The sequence below is a fragment of the Papio anubis genome, chromosome 12 (assembly GCF_008728515.1).
Source record: "Papio anubis isolate 15944 chromosome 12, Panubis1.0, whole genome shotgun sequence".
Classification (NCBI taxonomy): Eukaryota; Metazoa; Chordata; class Mammalia; order Primates; family Cercopithecidae; genus Papio; species Papio anubis.
Genome location: NC_044987.1, coordinates 80,262,405 through 80,284,486, shown reverse-complemented (window position 1 = coordinate 80,284,486; position 22,082 = coordinate 80,262,405). Strand labels below are relative to the sequence as shown.

At 41.5% G+C, this 22,082-nt stretch overlaps 1 protein-coding gene across 4 annotated transcripts in view; it reads right to left on the bottom strand.

The window, feature by feature from the left end:
- The window catches only part of NELL1 (neural EGFL like 1), a 960,090-nt gene that overhangs the window by 669,182 nt on the left and 268,826 nt on the right, over positions 1 to 22,082 (bottom strand). For all 4 annotated transcript variants that reach the window (XM_017948552.3, XM_009186422.4, XM_021926833.2 and 1 more), the window contains 2 exons: positions 13,943 to 14,016; positions 2,544 to 2,643 (listed from right to left, as the gene is read on the bottom strand). In XM_017948552.3, coding sequence (XP_017804041.2) covers positions 2,544 to 2,643; positions 13,943 to 14,016 — 174 coding nt within the window. The remainder of the gene's footprint in view (positions 1 to 2,543; positions 2,644 to 13,942; positions 14,017 to 22,082) is intronic.

Here is a 22,082-nt window from a genome sequence, read left to right as displayed (position 1 = left end):
ATAAAATAACTTTCTCACACACACATACCTCTGAAGAAAACCATTAGCTTCCAAATAAAAGAGCTGACTGTTTCCTGGCTGAGAAGGAACTGGGTATGAAAAAGAAAGCTCTTGATTTCATAGATGGGCCCTGCCTAAGGTCAAATCTATGAGGTCTTCCTCCTGCCTCCCACTCTTCCCTCAAAGCTGAGTCAGGTTTGGTAAACGCCACTGCTTGCTAGCAATGGGAATCCTGCACGTCTGCTTCTTGTCAATGGGATGTCACATCTCTCAGCATCTTCATTGGTAATGGACACATTGCAGACAAGTGCTAACAGAAGCAGTGGCACCTGTTCTATTGCAAATTGGGTCAGGGTAATGAAATCCCTCCTGAATTTCTGTGGCCTAATCAATGATTCTGCTCTAATGGAACCATAAATCAGAAAGGATTTACATAAACTGAGTCTCACTTGGCACCCCAACAAATAGCAAGTGATGGATTTTGCATTAAATTATAAGACCTACCTAACCATTTTATTGGTTACCAATAAATGCATCACTCTGAAAATTCCACTCAATCTTTAGGTATTTCTAAAGCATACCAGCTGCAGATAAGCTTATAACCATGAAAGCAGATTCCAGGAAGATATTCTGATGTCATAGTTAGCCTATCACTAATTCTAGGGGCCATTTCTGGCTATCAACATACTAAATTTTCCTAAGAATTTTACCAAAGCCCAGAGCTCTCATGACCAAGCACAGAAAGCCTAAGCTGAAAACACGCAATGGTGAAATATACAACATTTTCATATACCAGAAGGTGCTAAGGGAGGGGTCAACAATTACAGGCTGCCACCTGTTTTTGTAAATAAAGTTTCATTGGAACATGGTCACACCCATTCGTATACCTATGGTCTGTGTTGCTTTCTTGCTAACTTTCTTCTGTTAGTTGTAACAGAAACCTCTTATCGGCAAAGCCAGAAATATTTACTTTGTAACCCTTCATAAAGAAGTTTTGCCACCCCTCTGCTACAGAAAAGATAGGAAAAAAAGCAAAATATGAGGTTACCTGAGCTAAACTGCTATGCTGCTGGGATCTCCTTAACTCTGGAAGCTTCAAAGCTCAAATTAAAAGAATACCACTTATTGGGTATTTGAGAATCTGAAGTATTTATGGTAGGTATAGTTTTAAAATAATACCTATGAGTTTAGCTGGATTTTTTAAAAGATTTTGAACAAATCCTAGGTTCTCCTAATTCATCTAATTCTGCTTGGGTGAGAATCTGCGGAGAGGAAGTGATACTTGAGCTGGGTTTTAAGACATAAGAATCAGTTTAAGAGGCCATGAAGGGAAAGGGCGGGGGGAGGGAATATGAAAAGAATTTGGTTAATGGGTACAAAAATACAGTTAGATAAAAGGAATTTATTGAATAGTATAGTCAGGTAATTATACTTAACAATTAACTATTCTCTTTTTCAAAATAGAAGAATTGTAACACAAAGAAAAGATCCCAACACAAAGAAAAGATCAATTTTGAGGTGATGGATATCTCAATTGCCCTGATTTGATTATTACACATTGTATATATGTATCAAAAGGTCACCTGTACACCCAAAATATGCACAACTATTATATAACAATTGAAAAATAAAAATAGGCTGGGCATGGTGGCTCATGCCTGTACTCCCTACACATTGGGAGGCCAAGACAGGAGAATTGATTGAGGCCAGGAGTTCAAGGGCAGCTTGGGCAACATAGCAAGACCCAGTCTCTAAAAATAAATAAATAAATAAATAATTAGTTGGGTGTGATGGTGCATGCCTATAGTCCCAGCTACTCAGGAGGCTGAGGCAGGAGGACTGCTTGGGCCCAGGAGTTCAAGGTTACAATGAGCTATGATCGTACCACTGCACTCCAGCCTGAGTGACAGCGAGAGACTCTATCTCTAAACTACTACTAATAATAAATAAAAATTTAAATAAATTTAGGGATGAAGGAAATTCCAGGAAGATGAAGCAAAACCATTTTTGCCCAATAATTAATTAGCAACCACGTGTTATTTATCTGATGCATTTTTCCTTGCAGGGAGTAAAAATGTTGCATAAAAATCTAACCTATAAGTAAGGATTCACCACACATCATTCTCTATCAGAGTATGGGAACTGGCCCAACAGACGGAGCTGAAAAGAATGCTTCCCAATCTCACTCATGAGAAAAATGTAATAATGATGATAATGATTATTATTATAAGAATTATCATTAGCATCATTATAGGAACTATCATTTATTGAACATGTGTCACATGCTAGGCATGATGGTAGGTGCTTATGCATTATCCCATTTAATCTTCACAGCATATAATTAAGTAGATACTATTATTATACTCATTTTACAATTGAGGAGACTATGACTGAGAGAGGTAAATAGGATATGCACCTTTTTAAGGAGCAGCTCAGAGTTTTGGGCCCATGTTATTATCATCACACTATTCATTAAACTCTCATGACCCCCAAGGCCAGCCCCAGCCTCACCCCAAGCATGGCCCACCACCAAGCCCACTTACCTCTACAGACACGGCAGCACTGATTCTCGGGAAGAATGTGATCCTTTTCTGAGCAGTTCAAAGGAGGACACATTTCCGTAATTTTTACTAAAACTCCACCCTGGAAGCCAAATATTAGGGAAAGAAAAAGATGTTCACATTTTTAGTCAATTGAACAAACTTATAATGTTCTTTGTTAATAGCCTGCAGTGATAACAACATATAATAATTAATACTCCCAGGGATTCCACTAAAAACGATAATGCCACAAATTAAATTAATGAGACCCCTAGAATATAAGGTAAATGTCCCTTTCTATATCCTAAAAGCCTCAAATTCAACAGTTTTGAAGTATCTTCTATGGAGCAGAAGGATTCTAACAGTGATGCACTGATAAAAGTTTAACAATCAACTCTTGGGCAGGTGAGGCCTAATTTATAACATTTCTTAATTTCTATGATGTAAATACTCCAGGGATGGCTGATTTTGAGCTACTAACATGGTATCACTCAAAGCAATGTTGGGAAGTTATGTATAATTGAGCTCATGTGAGCTCTGGCATACCCCTGGATAACAGGCATTGTGAATCCATTGATAGAGAGCATATCTTCCTTGCTCTTAATCAGTTCTCAGTTTGGATGGAAGGGGGAATAAAGCCTCATAAACTAGAAACCATAACACATACAGAACAGTAAGTCTAAAAAATATGCTCTAATAAAAGTATTATAATGTGTCATAGAATAATAATTAATTCTGCTCACGTTGGGAGAAATTATGAAGATGCCACATTTGGGGGAACTTGATTAGTGGAATAAAGGAAAAAGGGACTTTCCTGGCAAAGAGAGCAGAAAAGAGCCAAGGCATGTGGGCAGGAAAGAACTGAAAGAGGATCAGTTAGCTGAGCACTAGATTTTCCCTAGATATAAAATCACTTACAATAACGTGTGTCATATTCAGAAGGTGAATCTTTATGACTTTACTTCATCCAAGGTCCTTTTGGTTGACATTACTAGCATCTGTATTAAGTTTGATGCCAATTTTTTAAAAATTATTCCATTAATTACTATTTTTTCTTTAATGGTGAGAGTACCTTATTTTATCTAAAACATTTACTTTTTCTCTCCCATTTTTAAGGGGATGCTTAAGTCAACCAAAAAGCAAGCTCAAGAAGAGATGTCTCATTTAAGGCCAAAAGCTAGTTCCCAACACAGGTGGAAGAATAGGATGAAGGTGTACAGTCAAGAAGGATGCAGGAGAGAGTGAGTTTTCCATCTTCAAGAGACTGTCATCCCAGTGGTTCCACATTTCTCTGCTTTGGCAAGAACTCCCACTATATCAGGAATACCCATTCTTAAATTGGAACAGTAACACAATTGTATATGTCAAATATAAATTTCCAACTGCTCATCTTTTGGAATATTTGCACCATGGCTTCCTCTCCTTTCTCAGAATTTCCAGTCCAGACAGTCCAGTCTCTGGCATTCTTAGTCTTGTCTTTTCTTCTCCTTTTATCTGTATTCCCAATCTTTCCCAAGGTAACTCTTAACTTTCTCCCATCTTAGAATTGTCCCTAAGACCTGAGAATTGATCCTGCTATTCACTCTCTGCCCCACTTTGCAATGGCACTTCATTTTTACTCCTGAATCCAGACCATGATGGGTGGCATCTAGCCTCAAAAATTATCTCCAGTCCTAAGGCAAGTGTCCCTACCCGATGTGCCTTACTTTCTACAACAGGGAAACAAACCAGTTATTATCAATCAATGGAAGTTAGTAACCTTACTAGCAGCAATTAAAGGTAGAGGAAATCACAATGCTGAATTACTTACTATTATTGCCTCTAAGTCTATCCTTCAGTATTTAATATATTTATTGATGATCTGCTGCCTCCTGGCATAAATAAGAGTGACTGACACTGTTGAATCCTTTTGTCAGTTCTATGTGCGCACCTCTAGGTTTATCAATGCTTTGCTGCAACTGGTTCACCTCTGTCACTCTCAGAGCACTGCCCTTGGGCACTGGAGCGATTTTGCCCATGCAGAGAGTTACATACAAGTTCTACAATTCCCACAGGTATGACCCAAAGCCAATGAATGAATAGTATGGGATATTCTTCACCTCAAAGAGATAAACAATTCTACCCTAGAGATATTCTCTAGGGTAGAGTGTATGCTCCAGAGCCCATCGTGGGATCATGGCATGTCTGACCTTTCATCTAAAATTGTACCTCTGCTCAGTTTCTTCCCCTTCTACATCTGGCATCCCTCATACCCTCACTGGTTTCTCCTGGGGGCACTACCTTAATAAGTCACTTGTACTGAAATCCTTAGCTCAGGGTCTGCTTCTGGGAGAACCTAAACTAAGACAATTCAAATAAATTTCACTCTTGCTGTCAAAAATCAAATGGTTAAAAGATTTTCTCTAGGTGGTGAGATTCTGGAGTGATTCCCATTTTCTTCCTTACATTTTTCCCTCTATATTCCAAATTGTATAAGTATATATTTTTGTAAAAACAAAATATTAAAAATGTTACTGAAGATTTTTAAAAAATAATCACTCATAAGTCTTCTATTTTTATAAAAAGGGTTTGCTTTGCTGATTAAATCAGTCAACAATTCTAATCAACCTTTAACATATTTAATGAGTAAGATCATAATCCCAAATATTTAAACGAAGAAAAACCTTTTTGCATGAATTTGAAAATAATATGAATTGTGATTACCATTGCATAAGTGCCACCAAATCCATTTAGTCCAGCTACATAATTAGGCACAAACCTTTTACAGCTTTATTTTCAAAACTATCTCTAGTAAGAAGTACCTGATAATTAACATTTTAAGTCTTTCTGATTATGGTATGTTATTTTATGACCCCTGGAGTTCTGTGTTGGTGGAAAAACTACAATTCCTCTTTTCTTTTTCATTTAGAGTGGCTTGTCTCCACATCATGGGTCAAATATATACACTTTCAAGTTCTGTACTAATCATTGTGCACTAACCTGAATTTCTAACAACATATGAAACTTACAACTTCAAGTCAAAAATTGTTGCTAGGATAAAGAAATTTTGCAGAAAAGCAATAATTGGGCAAAATTAATAAGACTGCTAGGAGAGTTTATTCATGGTGATTTAAAAAAAAATTATGTTAATTCCTGGAAACACTTGGTGAAAATATTTGAAACAAGAGTTTGTTTGTTGTCTAATTGGTGTTGCTGAAGCTTTAAAATGATCCCAGGAAAATGAAAATGGATGGATCTCCAGGCATCCTTTTGCCAACCGAAGATCTCCATCTGAATGACAGGATATCAAAAATTATTTTAGCAATTATTTCCTCAATCCTCCCAAGGATAATACTTTCATAATACCATTTTAGATGCCTAAGAGAAAGTTTAATTTATTGCATACAACAGATTCCATACAGCATTAGGGCTTACATCTTGAGAAAAACTGCCTGGGAGAAATAAGAGGCCCTTTGATCCCATACCCATTATCCTCACTCTCTGCTGACAATATCCATTAAATATGTCCCAAAGCTCTTCCATGGCCTTTTATAAATGCTACCTTTATCAAGGGAATCAATGGGCCATAGCCTGACCAATGTGATATTCTCAGATAAACTGAAAAGTGATCAATCAATCCTTCTCAATCTGCCCCTCTAAAATTCAGAAATGAGAATTATTTCCAAGTCAGTCTAACAATATCAGGAGTGGCAGTTGAGAGGCTAAGAGAGGAGGTTGTGGGGCCAAACCACCCAGGTTCTGATCCCAGCTGGCTCACTCACTACCTATGTGGCCTTGTTCTTCTGTGCCTTGATTTTCACATCTAGGTGTTACCTTCTGCACAGAATTATTATGAGGTTTCAATGAGATAAATATATTTTGTTGTTTTTTTTTTTTTTTTTAAATGGAGTTTTGTTCTGTCAACAGGCTTGAGTGCAGTGGCGCGATCTCAGTTCACTGCCACCTCCGCCTCCCTGGTTCAAGCAATTCCCCTGCCTCAGCCTCCCAAGTAGTTGAGATTACAGGCACACGCCACCATGTACGGCTAATTTTTTGTATTTTAGTAGAGACGAGGTTTCACCATGTTGACCAAGATGGTATCAATCTCCTGACCTTGTGATCCACCCGCCTCGGCCTCCCAACGTGCTGAGCCCTGTACCGGGCCGAGATAAATATGTTTTAAATGCTTTAAATTGTGCCTGGAAAATAATAAGTGCTCAAGTAATATTAAAAATTGTCGATAGCTCTTATATACAAAGTAACCAGTAAATAACTATAGAAAAGACAATAAATGGAAAAATAACTTTTTTGTACAGAATTATTCACACGCACTCACACATGCACACACACACACACACATACTTATGCAAGAGAATAATCAGTCTGCCCCGACTTCTTTCTAAATTATATATATAAAAAAAAAACAGTAAAAGATGAACCCAAGTGTGTAGAGCAACTGCAATGTGCCAGTAATAGTAGTAAGTGTTATTTAAATAAGCTGCCATTCAAATCTATGCCCATATCTTCTACAGGTCTCAAATGGTGTCTGCCTGGCTCTGCTTTCATAATAGACATTGAATCATAATAGTGACCCTTGCTAGAGTCACCCACAGCTTCCATTCAAAATGGAAAAGGATTTGCTAATTGTAAGTGTTATGGCTGATTCTGGTACCATCACCACAGTGGGCAAAATTGCCTTTAACCATCCCAGCTTTCCCTGAAGTCGAAGACAAAAGCAAGAATTTTAGAATCCAACCTTTTTCCCTTCCTAGAAGTAAAACAATGTTCAGAGAGCACGGTATCTGTCTTAAATTCAAAGAGGACATGTATGGTCATATGGAATGACAAAAATAGCTCACATTTATTGAGGATGGTCTGTGTGGTAAGCACTGTACTAAGTTCTCCATGTGTTTTATCTCATTTAATCCACATGACATCCTTGTGTGATAACGTGCCACCTATAGGTTATTGACCACCCCACCTGCTCCCCTACTCCCAGCCCTGGGAGCTTCCTTGTCAATCAAGAGATCATTAAAGCCCTTGCTATCACACCATGCTTGCCCCTGCCACAGAGTGGAGAGTACCTACACCCAAATAAGTGCCACCAAATCCATTTAGTCCAGCTGAGAGGTGACAATGTGCTAGCAGCCCTCACTCACAGCACCTCCTCAGCCTCGGCATCCACTCTGGCCGCGCTTGAGGAGCCCTTCAGCCCGCCAGGGCACCGTGGGAGCCCCGCTCCGGGCTGGCTGAAGCCAGAGCTGCCTCTCTCTGCTTGTGGGGAGGTGTGGAGGGAGAGGCACGGGCAGGAACGGGGCCACTGAGAGCTCCCCGGGGGCGCCGACACAGGCGCGGGCTCGGCCCCCCGGCACACGGAGCATAGTGAGGGGCTTAGCACCTGAGCCAGCAGCTGCCGAGGTTGGGCCAGGTCCCCCAGCAGTGCTGGCCTGCCGGCGCCGCACTGGAATTCTCGCTGGGCCTTAGCTGCCTTACCACAGAGCAGGGCTCCGGACCTGCAGCCCCCTATGTCTGAGCTCCTCCCGCTGTGGTGGGCTCCCCTGCCGCCTGAGCCTCCCTGACCAGCACTCCCCCTGCTCCGTGGTGCCTGGTCCCATGGACAGCCAGCCCAAGGGCTGAGGAGTGCAGGCATGGCTTGGGACTGGCGGGCAGCTCCACCTGCAGCCCCTGTGCAGGATCCACTGGGTGAAGCCAGCTGGGCTCCTGAACTGGATGGGGACTTGGAGAACTTTTGTATCTAGCCAGAGGATTGTATGTGCACCAATCAGCACTCTGTGTCTACCTCAGGGTTTGTAAATACACCAATCAGCACTCTGTGTCTAGCCGAGGGTTTATGAATACACCAATTGGTATTCTGTATCTAGCTAACCTAGTGGAGACTTGGAGGACTAGCACTCTGTTACTCTGTGTTTAGCTCAAGGATTGTAAATGCACCAATCAGCACTCTGTGTCTAGCTCAGGGTTTGTAAATACACCAATCAGTACTCTGTGTCTAGCTCAAGGTTCGTAAATACACCAGTTGGTACTCTGCATCTGGCTAACTCTGTATCTAGCTAACCCAGTAACTCTGTGACTGGGTCTAGTTCAAGGATTGTAAACGCACCAATCAGCACTCGGCAAAATGGACCAATCAGCTCTCTGTAAAGTGGACCAATCAGCTCTCTGTAAAATGGACCAATCAGCAGGATGTAGGTGGGGGGGTCAGATAAGGGAATAAAAGCAGGCTGCCCCAGCCAGCCAGCTGCAACCCGTTTGGGTGCCCTTCCACACCGTGGACGCTTTGTTCTTTCGCTCTTTGCAATAAATCTTGTTGCTGCTCACTCTTTGGGTCCATGCTGCCTTTACGAGCTGTAACACTCACTGCGAAGGTCTGCAGCTTCACTCTTGAAGCCAATGAGACCATGAACCCACTGGGAAGAACGAACAACTCCAGACGTGCTGCCTTTAAGAGCTGTAACACTCACCATGAAGGTCTGCAGCTTCACTCCTGACAGCAAGACCACGAACCCACCAGAAGGAAGAAGCTCCAGACACATCTGAATGTCTGAAGGAACAAACTCCGGACACACCATCTTTAAGAGCTGTAACACCCACCACGAGGGTCCGCGACTTCATTCTTGAAGTCAGGGAGACCAAGAACCCACCAATTCTGGACACACAGCTACATAATTAGGCACTGATACAGAGAGACCACCACACCTGTGTACCCACCAGACCACCTGGACTTGTGGAATCTCTGGCATTCCCAGCAGCAGCCAAGAGGGCAAAAATGGAAATTAAAATAGGGAGGTTCAAGGAAGCTAACCTTTAGGGTACAGTCTGGCCAATGAGAGACAGAATATAGGGAAAGTCTTTCCTTCCTAGTCCTCCAAAAAGAACAAAATTCAAGCTCTTCTTTGATTAGTATCTCCTTGAGTGCTTCTGCAAGTCTCTAAATGCCTCATTCTTTTCAATCTTTAAAATGCATTCCTGTCTGTTTTCCCAGAGGTATGATGAAAAGAAAATGAAACAATGTAAGTAAGAGCACTTGCAAGGATGGTCTTTTCTGAGACACAGTGATTTCCGTCAGCTTGTCAGGAGATGCCTCACAAAGCCAGCTGTGCTTTGTTGTGGGGTTCTGGCTTTTCTGCTATGCACCGTCTTGTACTTGCTCTCCTGCCTTTCCTTCCATACTTCCTTCTGTCTGTGCCTCACTCTTGCATTCCTAGGACTATACCCTTCCCCCTCCTCTATCCACTCCCATGACCACCAAAGAATAAATAAAGCATCAACACAAATACCTAGGCCTCAGGCTCTATTTTCTAGAAACCAGGATCAGATAGGTAAGAAGTGTTACTATTCTGACCAGTGTATCCCAGCTAATGTTAGGCAGAAAAGGGATGGGTTTGACAGTTCAACACAAGGCACTAGGCAAAATATTCCACATTCCTCCAGGGCTACTGATTATGCCTGTAATTGTCTTCCATTATGTTGCAGTGGGAGTGGTGAGGTGAGAAAAAATACCGTGCAGGAGGAAGTAATAATCTAAAGTGATGTTCTCCAACCCAGCTCTTACTAGAACCCAATGGGGGAAAAGAACACAAGGAACTCTGAACTTCATTAACAATTAGGTAAAATTTCAGGATTTAAACCCAGGTCCACCTGACTGCAGATTTTGACCTTTCAACCACAATGCTACATTGTAAGAGTAATTAGACTCACCCTCTTACCCTCCAGAAGGAAGAAGTAAAGCCACTGGATAGAAGTTACAGGGGGGATAGATTTTCACTCAACTAAAGGAATTCTCTGATTCCTAATGTTTTTCAGCCATGGAAATCCACTAACCTATTAGGTTAGTAACTTCCCATTATGATATGTTGGAGGTGGGTTTTGTTTTGTTTTGTTTTACTTTTTTTTGAAATGATGTCTCACTCTGTCGCCCAGGCTGGAGTGCAGTGGCACAATCTCAGCTCACTGCAACCTCCGCCTCCTGGGTTCAAGCAATTCTCCTGCCTCCGCCTCCGGAGTAGCTGGGATTACAGGCATGCACCACCATGCCCAGCTAATTTTTGTATTTTTGGTAGAGATGGAGTTTCACCATGTTGCCCAGACTGGTCTTGAATTCCTGACCTCAGGTGATCCGTCCACCTCAGCCTCCCAAAATGCTGGGATTACAGGCATGAGCCACCAGGCCTGGCTGGAGGTGGGTATTTTTAAGTAGAAAATTATATCACAAAGTCTTATTATGATAGCTGGTCTCCAAAGATGCCTGTCTACCTAATGAATCATGCCTCCTGGTATTCTTGCCCTTGTATTGTCTGCCTCTACAATAAATCTGGTCTGGGCCTATATAGCCTTTAGAATGTAGAAGAAATGATGTTCCAGTTTTGGAGACCAGGTTATAAGAAATATTGGTGCTTTCATCTTGGTCTTTGGAAAGCTTATTCTGGGAGAACCTGACCAGCATGTGAGAAACCCCTGAGACCACCATGGTATAAAGAAGCCCAAGGGGCCAGGTGCAGTGGCTTACACCTGTAATCCCACCACTTTGGGAGGCCAAGGCAAGTGGATCACAAGGTTACGAGTTCAAGACCAGCCTGGCCAACATGGTGAAACCCCATCTCTACTAAAAATACAAAAATTCGTTGGGCATGATGACGTGGCTGTAATTCCAGGTTCTCAGGAGGCTAAGGCAGGAGAATTGCTTGAACCCAGGAGGCAGAGGTTGCAGTGAGCCGAGATTGTGCTACTGCACTCCAGCCTGGGAGACAGAGCGAGACCCAGTATCAGAAAAGAAGAAGAAAAAAAAAAAGGTAGACATGTCTAGGGGCTGCAGAGAACAAGGAACACTCATACACACACACACACACACACACACACACACACACAGAGAGAGAGAGAGAGAGAGAGAGAGACACAGAGAGAAATCTCTTTCTATTCATCTTTGCTGAGGTGCTAGACACAAAAATAAAATAGCCATCTCTGAGAGCCAGCCATGTCAAGCCTTCATAGGATTCCAGCTTCAGCAGCCATCGGATTGCAATTGCGTGTGAGAACCCAAGTGAGAATCATTAAGCTGAGCCCATTCAACCCATGCAACCACGAGAAATAATCATAAAATGTAAGTTTTAGCCACTAAGTTTTAGAGTTTGTGTAGATAGCCAAAATACAATCAAACTCAACACGTCTAAACCTGGTCTCATTTGCTCTTCATTCCCTCCTCACCCACAAAACATGTTCCTCCTCCTGAATGTCCCTCTTCCTGCATCAGTGTCTCGTCATCACCTAATGAAGAGAACATTTATCACATTTTGGCTTCTTCTGATCCAGTCTCCCTTCCCATGAGTACACAGTGTTCTTGGGGAATGTTTTCTCCATTGCATGCAGTCTTAATGGGGTGGTAATTCCAGGTAACCAGCTCCTTACACAGAGGATAAAGGAGTCGAATTCTTCCCCATCCTGAACAATCAGAGCTTGGACATATGATCCAAACTTCGCTAATCATATGTCCTCTCTCTGAACTTTAAATCTTGTATAAGTGACTCCAGGACAGTAGAAATGATTGAAAGTCACTCATCACAGCAGCAATGTGCTTGCCAGGATCCCCACTAGTAGGCCATTGCTATGGTTTCTGCTTCCTAACTTCTGGGACTCTGGTTTCTATCAAGTATCAAGCCTGGTCTGGACTTTTGAGGATTCTGCGAGTCCCCCAATATCATTTTTTTTTATTTATTTATTATTATTATACTTTAAGTTGTAATTATGCTGCTATAAAGACACATGCACATGTATGTTTATTGCAGCACTATTCACAATAGCAAAGACTTGGAATCAACCCAAATGTCCATCAGTGACAGATTGGATTAAGAAAATGTGGCACATATACACCATGGAATACTATGCAGCCATAAAAAAGGATGAGTTTGTGTCCTTTGTAGGGACATGGATGCAGCTGGAAACCATCATTCTCAGCAAACTATCACAAGAACAGAAAACCAATATCATTTCAATAACATTGTCATTTTAACCTACGTTAGCCACAGGAGGTTTTGGCTACTTGGGAAAACAGAAACTGGTATTCCCTGCAACTCTACCAGGAACCTGAACATCATCCGGGTTTCTCCTCCCCATCATATTAGCCTTCCCCAAACCCAATCACTCGAGTCCTTTCAATTCCATTTTTCAAACAGCTCTCGAATCTCCTTTCCTGTACATCTTCACTATCACTGCCTTCAATCATAACCTTAGGTGATTTCTTACAATTATTCAAATTAATCTGGTGCTCCTCCAATCACTCCTCCCATTGCAATCACAGTGACCTTTGGAAATGCATGGCTACTCGTAACACACACACACACACACACACACAGAGAGAGAGAGAGAGAGAGAGAGAGAGAGAGCGCGCGCAAGCTTCAATGAACTCTCATCTCCATTAAGATCAAGTCCAAACTAGTTCCATTCTCACCTGTTCTGTCTATCTGTCCAGGTTCATCTCTCATCACTCTCCCACATGTGCTCTAGAACTTCACCCAAGTCAAATTATTTGCAGGTCCCTAAGTAAAACCTGCTGTCTTTATTGCTTTAGGCATTTGTAAGTGCAATTCCTTTTGTTTGGAATGTGCCTTCTCCCTCATCTACCTAGGAAGCAATTATTGGTTAAGTAATCACTGACCCAAATACTTGCATGGCTGGCTCCCACACCTTACCCAGGGCTTTGTTCCAAACTTACATTTCAGAGAGGTCTTCTTAGTCCACCCATCCCCACCTCAGACCTCTCTATTCCTTCAGCCTACTTCATACTTTTATAGAATTTGGCTTTATATTATATGTTTAATTCTTACTATCTCCCTCACTACTCTGCAAGTTCTATAAAGACAGTGACTATGTTTTGTTCACTGTTGTATATCCAGACGCTATAATGCTGTCATATAGCATTTGCTTAATGCATATTTGTTGAATGATTATTGAATGAGATCTATGATTTTATACATCTTATTCCAAGTAATACATAGGACGGGCAGGCAGGAGAAAGAGGCATTTTTAACAGTATATCAGCCCTCTGGGAGTAGAATTAGTATTATCACAACTAGCATCGCAGACTGATTCCCCTAACACCAACTCAAAACCTTTTCCCGGGGCCACCCACTAGCCTCCCTAACTAATAGTAGCTGTTAGTTCTTTCTCCTCTCACATCCTTGCCTTAATAGCTTCTTCCAAGGCTACCTGACCCACAGCTGACCATAAGCTAACCACATAAATGACAGTGGCTGGATCCTCCCCATCCTGTACTCCAGCCCACCGCAGAGAGTTCCACCCCTCAGGGACCTATCCAGGCCAATATGCCCCACTCAAGAACCTTATCTAAAGCCCACACATCTATCTATTCGTTTTCCAGAAGTGATAGGGACCATAAAATTAACACTTACTCGGCATTCCCGACAGCTCTTGGTTAAAATCCGCTGGCCTTCTGCAAGAACTTTTCCTCCATAGATACATTTTGCTGTAATAAAACATAAAAATGGGTCAGACAGTCCTGCTGTGCCACAAAATGACCTCAGAGGTACCTTCCAACTCCAACAGATTCCACAGAAACCTAGATTCTCTGCTTCTGAGCAATACAAATCTCTTTGTCTAAAGTGAAAGACATGGGAATTGTGTGGAGGATAACCCTTAAATCTCCCAGGCAGGCCTCATCATGATTGTGTTTGCCCAGCCTTTACAGCCAGGATATACAATTATTTCAATGTTACAGTTGCCAAAGGAACTAGAGAATGAATTGATGTAGTAAGAAGCTAAAACAAGAAAGAACTGGTGGCAATCGCTGTGGAGTACAATTAGCAGTAGCTTTGATTCAGACACTCCAGCTAAAACAAACAACTGGGTGAAAGGGGACTCACATATACTCCATTCCTCAGAACCTCAGCTACAATGGAGAAGGACACCGTTTCTTCTTCCTTGTGATCATGAGCGTGGGCGTGAGAAATACACATGAGACAAGTGAGAAATACCAGGAAAGCCTGTAAAGTGCTAGATCAATGCACTAGAGAGAATGCCTTTGGAAAGGTGAGTTTAAAAGACTGCCAGGAAGGGCAGGGGGGTGAACTTGCAGAAAATTTCAAAGAGAAACATAAATGGAGCCCCTACCACTCAATTTAGATTGCACTGAAACTCATTTCTTGACTTAACTGGCTGACTCACTTTTAAGCAAGTACAGCTTATGTCAATTTGATATGATCCTAATATAATACCACCAAATTCTCCATCCACTTCAACAGGAAAAAAGAAGCAAATATCTGGTCACTCCCTCTCCTGCCCTGATGAGGACCCTTCTAGCCCCAGCTCTAGGAGGAACAGAAGCAATGATACGCACTCTAAGAGATCTCTCCCACTAATTCAGTGTTGGTCTTATAGAACCACCTCACCTTTCAGAACCCCTATATCTGTATCTGTTAAAAATGGGCTGATTAAATCTGGTGGTTTCCTAGTTATAAAATCCTCTGGTTTTCATGGGATGTTCATTCTTCATTCAAATAATATTTTAGTGTTACTAAAGGGCAGGCAACATGCTAACTGGTGATATAATGTTTCAAGAATCAAAGCTGTTTTCTCATGGAGCTTACAATCAGGGAAACGGACAGTAATTACATAATCACATCAGTGAATGTATAATTACTAAGTGAGGCAAGTGCTATGTTTCCAGATAAAGAACCTAGACCCCTTTCCATGTTGAGGGGCAAGATATGAAAGGCAAAGAGGGTGACCAGGTGAGAAATAGGGCTTTCATTCTTCCCTTCCAATAAAATAAAATAGTAGTTATCTAGTCCATTTTAGCCACAGGAAGAAGTCCAGGGACATGCTTTGCTTAACATCATACCCTGTAGTCGATGCTGTGGCATGTGGAGATCTACTTCCATGAGCAAAGGATACATTCTTACAACTGCTGTGACAGCTGGCAACTAACAGCTCTCCCCTGAATGGAGATCTAAGACTTGTATAGGGCTGTAGAGAGCCACCTTGCCCAAGGTGAAGAACATGGTACACAGTCCTGACCCCCTTTCTCCAAACTGAGGACAACTCTGACGGGCCATTCCAGCTCCAAAGCTCCCTGTAGGAATGAGTTCAGTATGTGTTGTCACCACTGCAGCTCAACTTCTCCTTCTGCCCAATTCTTCTTCCTTCACCACCTCACTCCTATCCCAGAATTGATCCTCAGAGCACTTCCTAATAAGGTACATGTAAATCTCTATTTCAGAGCCTGCTTCCCCTCAGAACCTGACCTGTAGCCACGTCACTCCCCACCCAAATATGTTCCACTCCTGCATTCTCCTCTCAGTGAATGGCAATGGCACGGGTATCCATCCCAGCTCCCACACCCCAGTGCCTGGCATCCTTCTAATCTCTCTGTCTTATACAACTCCATGTCCAATCAGTGTCCAAATCCTATCAATGTTCCCTTCTTAAGTTTCTCAAGTCAACCTCCTCCTCTCCATTCCCCACCCTCTGCCTGCAGACACTGTCTTTGTTCAGGCTGTCATCGTCCCTCTTCTTCAGTACTACCACAACCTCCTAGCTCTCCCATGTTCTAGTCTCAATCTTCACCAGTCCTTCCCCATATAAGAGTCAGACATACAGTTTTTTAAGTGCAAACATGAGGCCCTGCTTAAAATCAGGGTCCCTAAAGCTCTCAGAATAAAGTCCAAAATCCTTAGTTCAACAAACAAGGCCATTCATGAGGCTTCTTATCTCCCAAAGTCCACAGCCCACCATTTCCTGTGATTTCACTCACCCTCCCAAACACTCACACCTCCACATACGTTCTAGACACACTTTCTCTCTCACTTCCAGGCCTTATATATACTGTTCTCTTTCTCAGAAACACCGGCAGAGCACCCCACACACCTTCCACTGGCAACCTCCCCCTCTATATACCCATGAGCTTCCGCTTAGGGCTGACTTCCCTCAGAACTTGTTCTTACCCTTTAACACTGGTTAATCATCCTCACTTTTTTATTCTATTGTACTTTGGACCTAATCCCAACAGAATATATATCACATGACATCCTAATTTCCCATTTAATTGTACACCCCACCATGTCCCTGCTGCTAATCACAACCTCCATGAGGGTAGGGACAATGCCTATAATTTTATCTCCAGCCCCAAGCCCCATGCCTCAGGACTTATTGTGAGTAATAATAAATCATTTTCAAATTAATGAGCCTCTAGTAGGTAGCAAAAAACAAATTTCTTGATCCACAGATAAGAGTTATTTCTGGCATTCAATACAACTTCAAACATTAAAAGTAGATACCAAAAAAATGGAGAATTAATATAATTGTCTGGATAGGTCCTTCACTAAACAAAATCTATCCCTGATCATCTTTTATACCTCAATTTTGTAGATAAATTGGTTGACCATGACGTGTTGATCCTAATGAAAGCTGGATTTTCCAATGTACTTGTACGGGGAGACCACACCTCCAAGGTCTGGAATTCCTGTCTAATAAATTCCCACACTCCCAAAGGTGGCTGCTGCCAACTTGGCAAGGCAGTCTGTTCCAGAGTGACGGTTCTGCTAAGTGCACTGTTGTCAAATCTGCCATCTGCTTCTTGGCCCAAGCTGGGAAGCAAAGAAATAGACATTTGTTCTTCCTTTGCCTCTTGCCACTCCCACAATGGTATTAACACATTTGCTCCCCTGCCTTAAGGCACTTGTCCAAGTGCCCTTTGAGAGGCTCATCTCAGAACTCCTAATCTGGAGATAAAAATGCCTCATTGTTTACATTCACACCACACATGGAGACACATCCACCCCTCGAATCCACCAGTCTCTTATAAAAATTAAATGTCCACTGAACTTTATGTCCTCACATAGCAGGGTGCTTTGGTGCTGGCGAATGAGATCAACATGTTACTGCATGCCTCAACCATCTGCAGTTTGGCACTGGTGAAGAATGTATGTATCTATGAAATTATCTTAGGACGACTTTCAGGATCACCACTGGAGGTCACAAGAATTTCTCCTGCTTTCTCATACTCATCCTCACTTCTCTGACAACAGCCCTCCTTCCCTGCCATTGCATTCCTATGCCTAACATCAGTCCTCATTATCCAACCTCTTGATCTATAGCCAAAAGGCATTTTTTTATGTCTGAGGAAATTCAAGCATAAGGTGAGTCAGGCTCTGGTGCGTTTGGCTGGGGCATTTGGGACTCCATTCCAACAGCTTTCAGTGTAATTAGAAATGTAAATGAATACCTAAAGCTCTTCATATCACACTGGTGACATGCAAACTAGAATATTTTGCAGTGCCCAAACACAAAATTGAAACCTAGCACCAACACACATTTCTCCATTATGTCAGAAACAAATGTACTAAGGATATAAAGAGTTATGCAGTGTATCTTTTTGCACCCACAGACACCTGGCCCTTCAATTTTGACCTTGATTTGTCTGGTGCAATAATTGAAGACTTTTGCCATTCAGGTGCACACTGAATAACCAATTGACAGGTACAGCGTGACGTCCCTGTCAGATGTGGATGTAAGGTTTCCCTATCTTTATTTAGGTATTTGTACCCTGCACACACTTCAGCCATCCGTTGGTACTCAGCGGCCTAGAATGTCAAAATCAGCACACTGTTTTACACTTTAAAGGAGAGTGGCAGATCAGAGAGGCTGAACACCCAAGCATCCTTCCTCCCTCAGTGAGCTGATTCACAGCCTTGGCTTCAGATACCACCTCTATGAGCAAGACACCCACATCAAACTAGTTGTCCTCAGGCATCTCTAACTCAAACATGTCAAACGGAATGTACTGCTCCCCAAACTGCTTCCTCCACCTGTCTTATTTCTGTTAATCACACCATGAGTCTCCCACATGCTCTTGTTCAAAACCTGGCAATTTCTCCCTTGCAGATGCTCTGTCCCTGATCCATTTGTCTCATGCAAAACAGTACCTGTGGAGTATCTCTAATGTGCCAGCTCCTTTGGTTGTCACCCACACCCTTCCCTTCCTTTGCATCTTCCCAGGCTGTGCCTGCCTGCCAGCCTCAACACCTCCACCTGGAATACGCCCAAGTTCCACACCCCCCACCACCTCCAGCTCTCTTGATGCAGTAGCCTTTCTAAAAGCACATCTTTGATTATGCCACAACTCTGCATTAAAACCTTGATTGGAGTACCAAAACCAACATTGGTTTATTTCCATGATTTTGTGTGTGCAATTCCCTCTGGCAGTTATGTTCTTATCTACTTTGTATGCCTGGAAAACTCTTCATTTGTCAATACCCTGCTCAGCTGTTGCCTATGATGTTTTCTTAACACACACATACATATGTACGTTTCAGATGGAGTTAATTACTCCCTTCTCTGTGTGCCTTCTATGTCTTCCATAGTGTTCATGTGAAATAATGCTCTTTATTGTAACAGAGATCTCTCTGGAGAACAATGGGTAGAGCCAACAGGTCAAGAACATCCCACTGGGTTCTGAAGCCAGACTGCCAGGGCTTTATTTTGGCTCCCTGAAAACTGAGAGACCTTGGACAAGTCACTTCTCCTCTCTGGGTTTCACCTCCTCATGTGTAAAATGGGGATAATAGCGGAGCCTACCACTTAGAGTTGTTGGAAGAATTAAATGAATTAATATATATAAAAGGTTAAATACAGTGCCTGTCAGAGTAAATGATCCATATGTGTCCACTGTTGCCCCCAGAACTGACAACAGTGTTTGGCAGAAGGACCTCAGTAAGAATTACTGAATGTCTTCACCATCTTCATCATCCATCCGCCACTCAGGTTTGCAGCTCTATTTCAAACTCTTACCTACAAAAATCCTGTGTTATCATCAAACACACTATTCCCCTTTCCCTCTTCCACTCTTATTCCTTCACACATACTGTTTTGCATGGAAGAAATATTTTTTTCTCCATCTTCCTCACTCCTTCTATCTCTGGTAGGTCTCAAATCTGTCTACCAAAATAATACAGATTTCAGGATGTTGCTGCCTGGAGATTGTGATTATGCAGGTCTAGGTGGAGCCCTGGAAACCTCCAAGTGTAAGAAGTTCACCAGAGAATTTTAACATGCAACTAGGTATATTAAACATGCCCTGAATAGAGCAGACACCTAACAAATGTTTGAGGAATGAAACTCCCTATTTTCTGTACCGCCATGGATGCTTAGATAAAGTTCTTTCCTATTTCTAAACAGATGCCCTCATCTGTAAGTGCTGTAGCTCCCAAGGCCAAAAGAAGTCCGTGAACACTCAGTGAGTGAGCAGACAACACAATCTGCTTTTACATATTGGCTCATTTTGCCTTTGTCATGTCCCTGCCTTTACCTGGTGTCCCTAGAAGCTTGGGCATTTTTCTTTAAATTCACATAAAAGAAATTTACTTCAGGCAGCTCCACAAAAAAATGAAAAAAATCAAAATAAGCAACCAAACCAAGGAAAAACATGGTACTCAGGAAACAGTAGTTTCAATTATATCCCTCACAACATTAAATGTGAATGGATTAAAGGATCTAATTCAAACAAAACAATCCAGACTGTCAGACTGGATTTAAAAAAAAGATTTGACTATGAGTTATTCATACAAGATACACTTTATTTTTTGTCATTTTTAAAAATATTTTATTATTATGTTTTAACTGACAAAAGGTATGCATATTTACGGTCTACGGCATGATGTTTTGAAATACGTAGGCACTGTGGTATGGCTAACAACTAACATATGCATTACTTCACATACTTATCTTTAGAAGGGACAACCAAAGTAAATATTCACTATCACGTTTCTGATATGAAGACGTTGAAAATGTCTAGAAATTCCACTGATTAGTGTTAGAACTCTGCTCTAGCAATCCTCATTCTCTTCTCCACCCCACTGCTTAACCCATCAAAGTCAACTTCTAGAAGGTTCAAAATATTTAACTTGGCTCCATGTCCTCCAGGAAGCATCCCAGGCCTTTCCCTGGTATCCTCCACCTCCCTCCCAGGCCATTCCTGTGTACTCCAACAGTGCTCCGTACACATGCCTAATGTTAGTGCACTTATAGTTCCAGACACTATAAACCATGTCTCTACCTTGAAAGTGAGCTCCTCTAAAGCAGGGAAGGATCCCTCATCAGTATTCCAGGCACCAGTACTCAGTAACCACTTAATGCACATTTCTATTAAAAACTAGTAAGAAATGAAAGCCCTCCAACCCAGAGGTTCTCAACCTTTTAATTACCAGAGGTGCCTTGTATCATTTCTTTTTAAGTTTTCCTAGAATAGTGTTTTAATAATGTATTTGTATTCTCACTTTATTAAACTCTGAACACATCAAACTACCAATCAGAGCTATGAGAAAATTAGTGCTACGTAACTAAATTGCTATGAATTCCATGCAAAGGAAAAAAAATAGAAACACTGATGTTTTAGTTAGTGCATGTATCAACATTTTAATAAAATTGTTATTTTCTGAAATAAATTTTAAAACCTAAAACTATCAAACAAATTAGCATAAAGAAAAATGACTGTCCCACACACATCTAGTGAGAGGGCAATTTAACTCTATGTATCCAGGGTCTTGAAAATGTTCATCTTTGGCCCAGTAATTCTAGCCTGAAGAATATATCTTCAGGAAATGTAAAATACAAAAATATATAAAAATGTGTTTTCTATACAAAACATGTTACTTAAGAGTACTTTATAACAGTGAAAAGTGGGAAACAATCTAGATATCAATGATTTGGGACTGGTTAAAAAAAAGTTATGCAACAGTCAAACAATGGGAAACAATGAAGCTCATGAAAATGACATTTATGAAGAAGTTTTTAAAACATAATAATATATTTAAGTGACAATGGCAAGTTAACAGACCAGAATACAAAATTGCCCGCACAGTACAACCTCAACTGCACACAAAATATAATTTGTTTTTTTAAAAAAAGGACACAGCCACTAAAATTTCAAGAGTGTTTCTAAGTGGAGGTATTATGGGTGAATAATTCCATCTTGATCTTTATCATTCTCTGTGTTCTGAAAATGTTAAGCCAAAAGCACAGTGCTTTTATAATTTTTTAAAAATATCAAAACGTTAAGACACAAACCCGCTGAAGGACTCATTACTTCCATGTCCAAACAACAACTTTGAAGAGATGGTATTCAGAGATCTGTGCAGGAACTCTAAATGATAGACTAAAACATCTCACATTTTTTAATACATCCCTAATAGCTTTTCTTTTTTGTTTTTTGGTTTGTTTGTTTTTTGCTTTTTTTGTTTTTTTGTTTTTGAGACAGAGTCTCACTCTGTTGCCCAGGCTGGAGTGCAGTGGCACGATCTCAGCTCAGTCCAACCTCTGCCTCGCCTCCTGGGTTCCAGCAATTCTCCTGCCTCAGCCTCCAGAATAGGTGGAATTACAGGTGCCCACCACCACATCCAGCTAATTTTTGTATTTTTAGTAGAGGATTTTGCCATGTTGGCCAGGCTGGTCTCAAACTCCTGACCTCAAGTGATCCGACCGCCTCGGCCTCCCAAAGTGCTGGGATTAGAAGCATGAACCACCGTGCTTGGCCCCTAA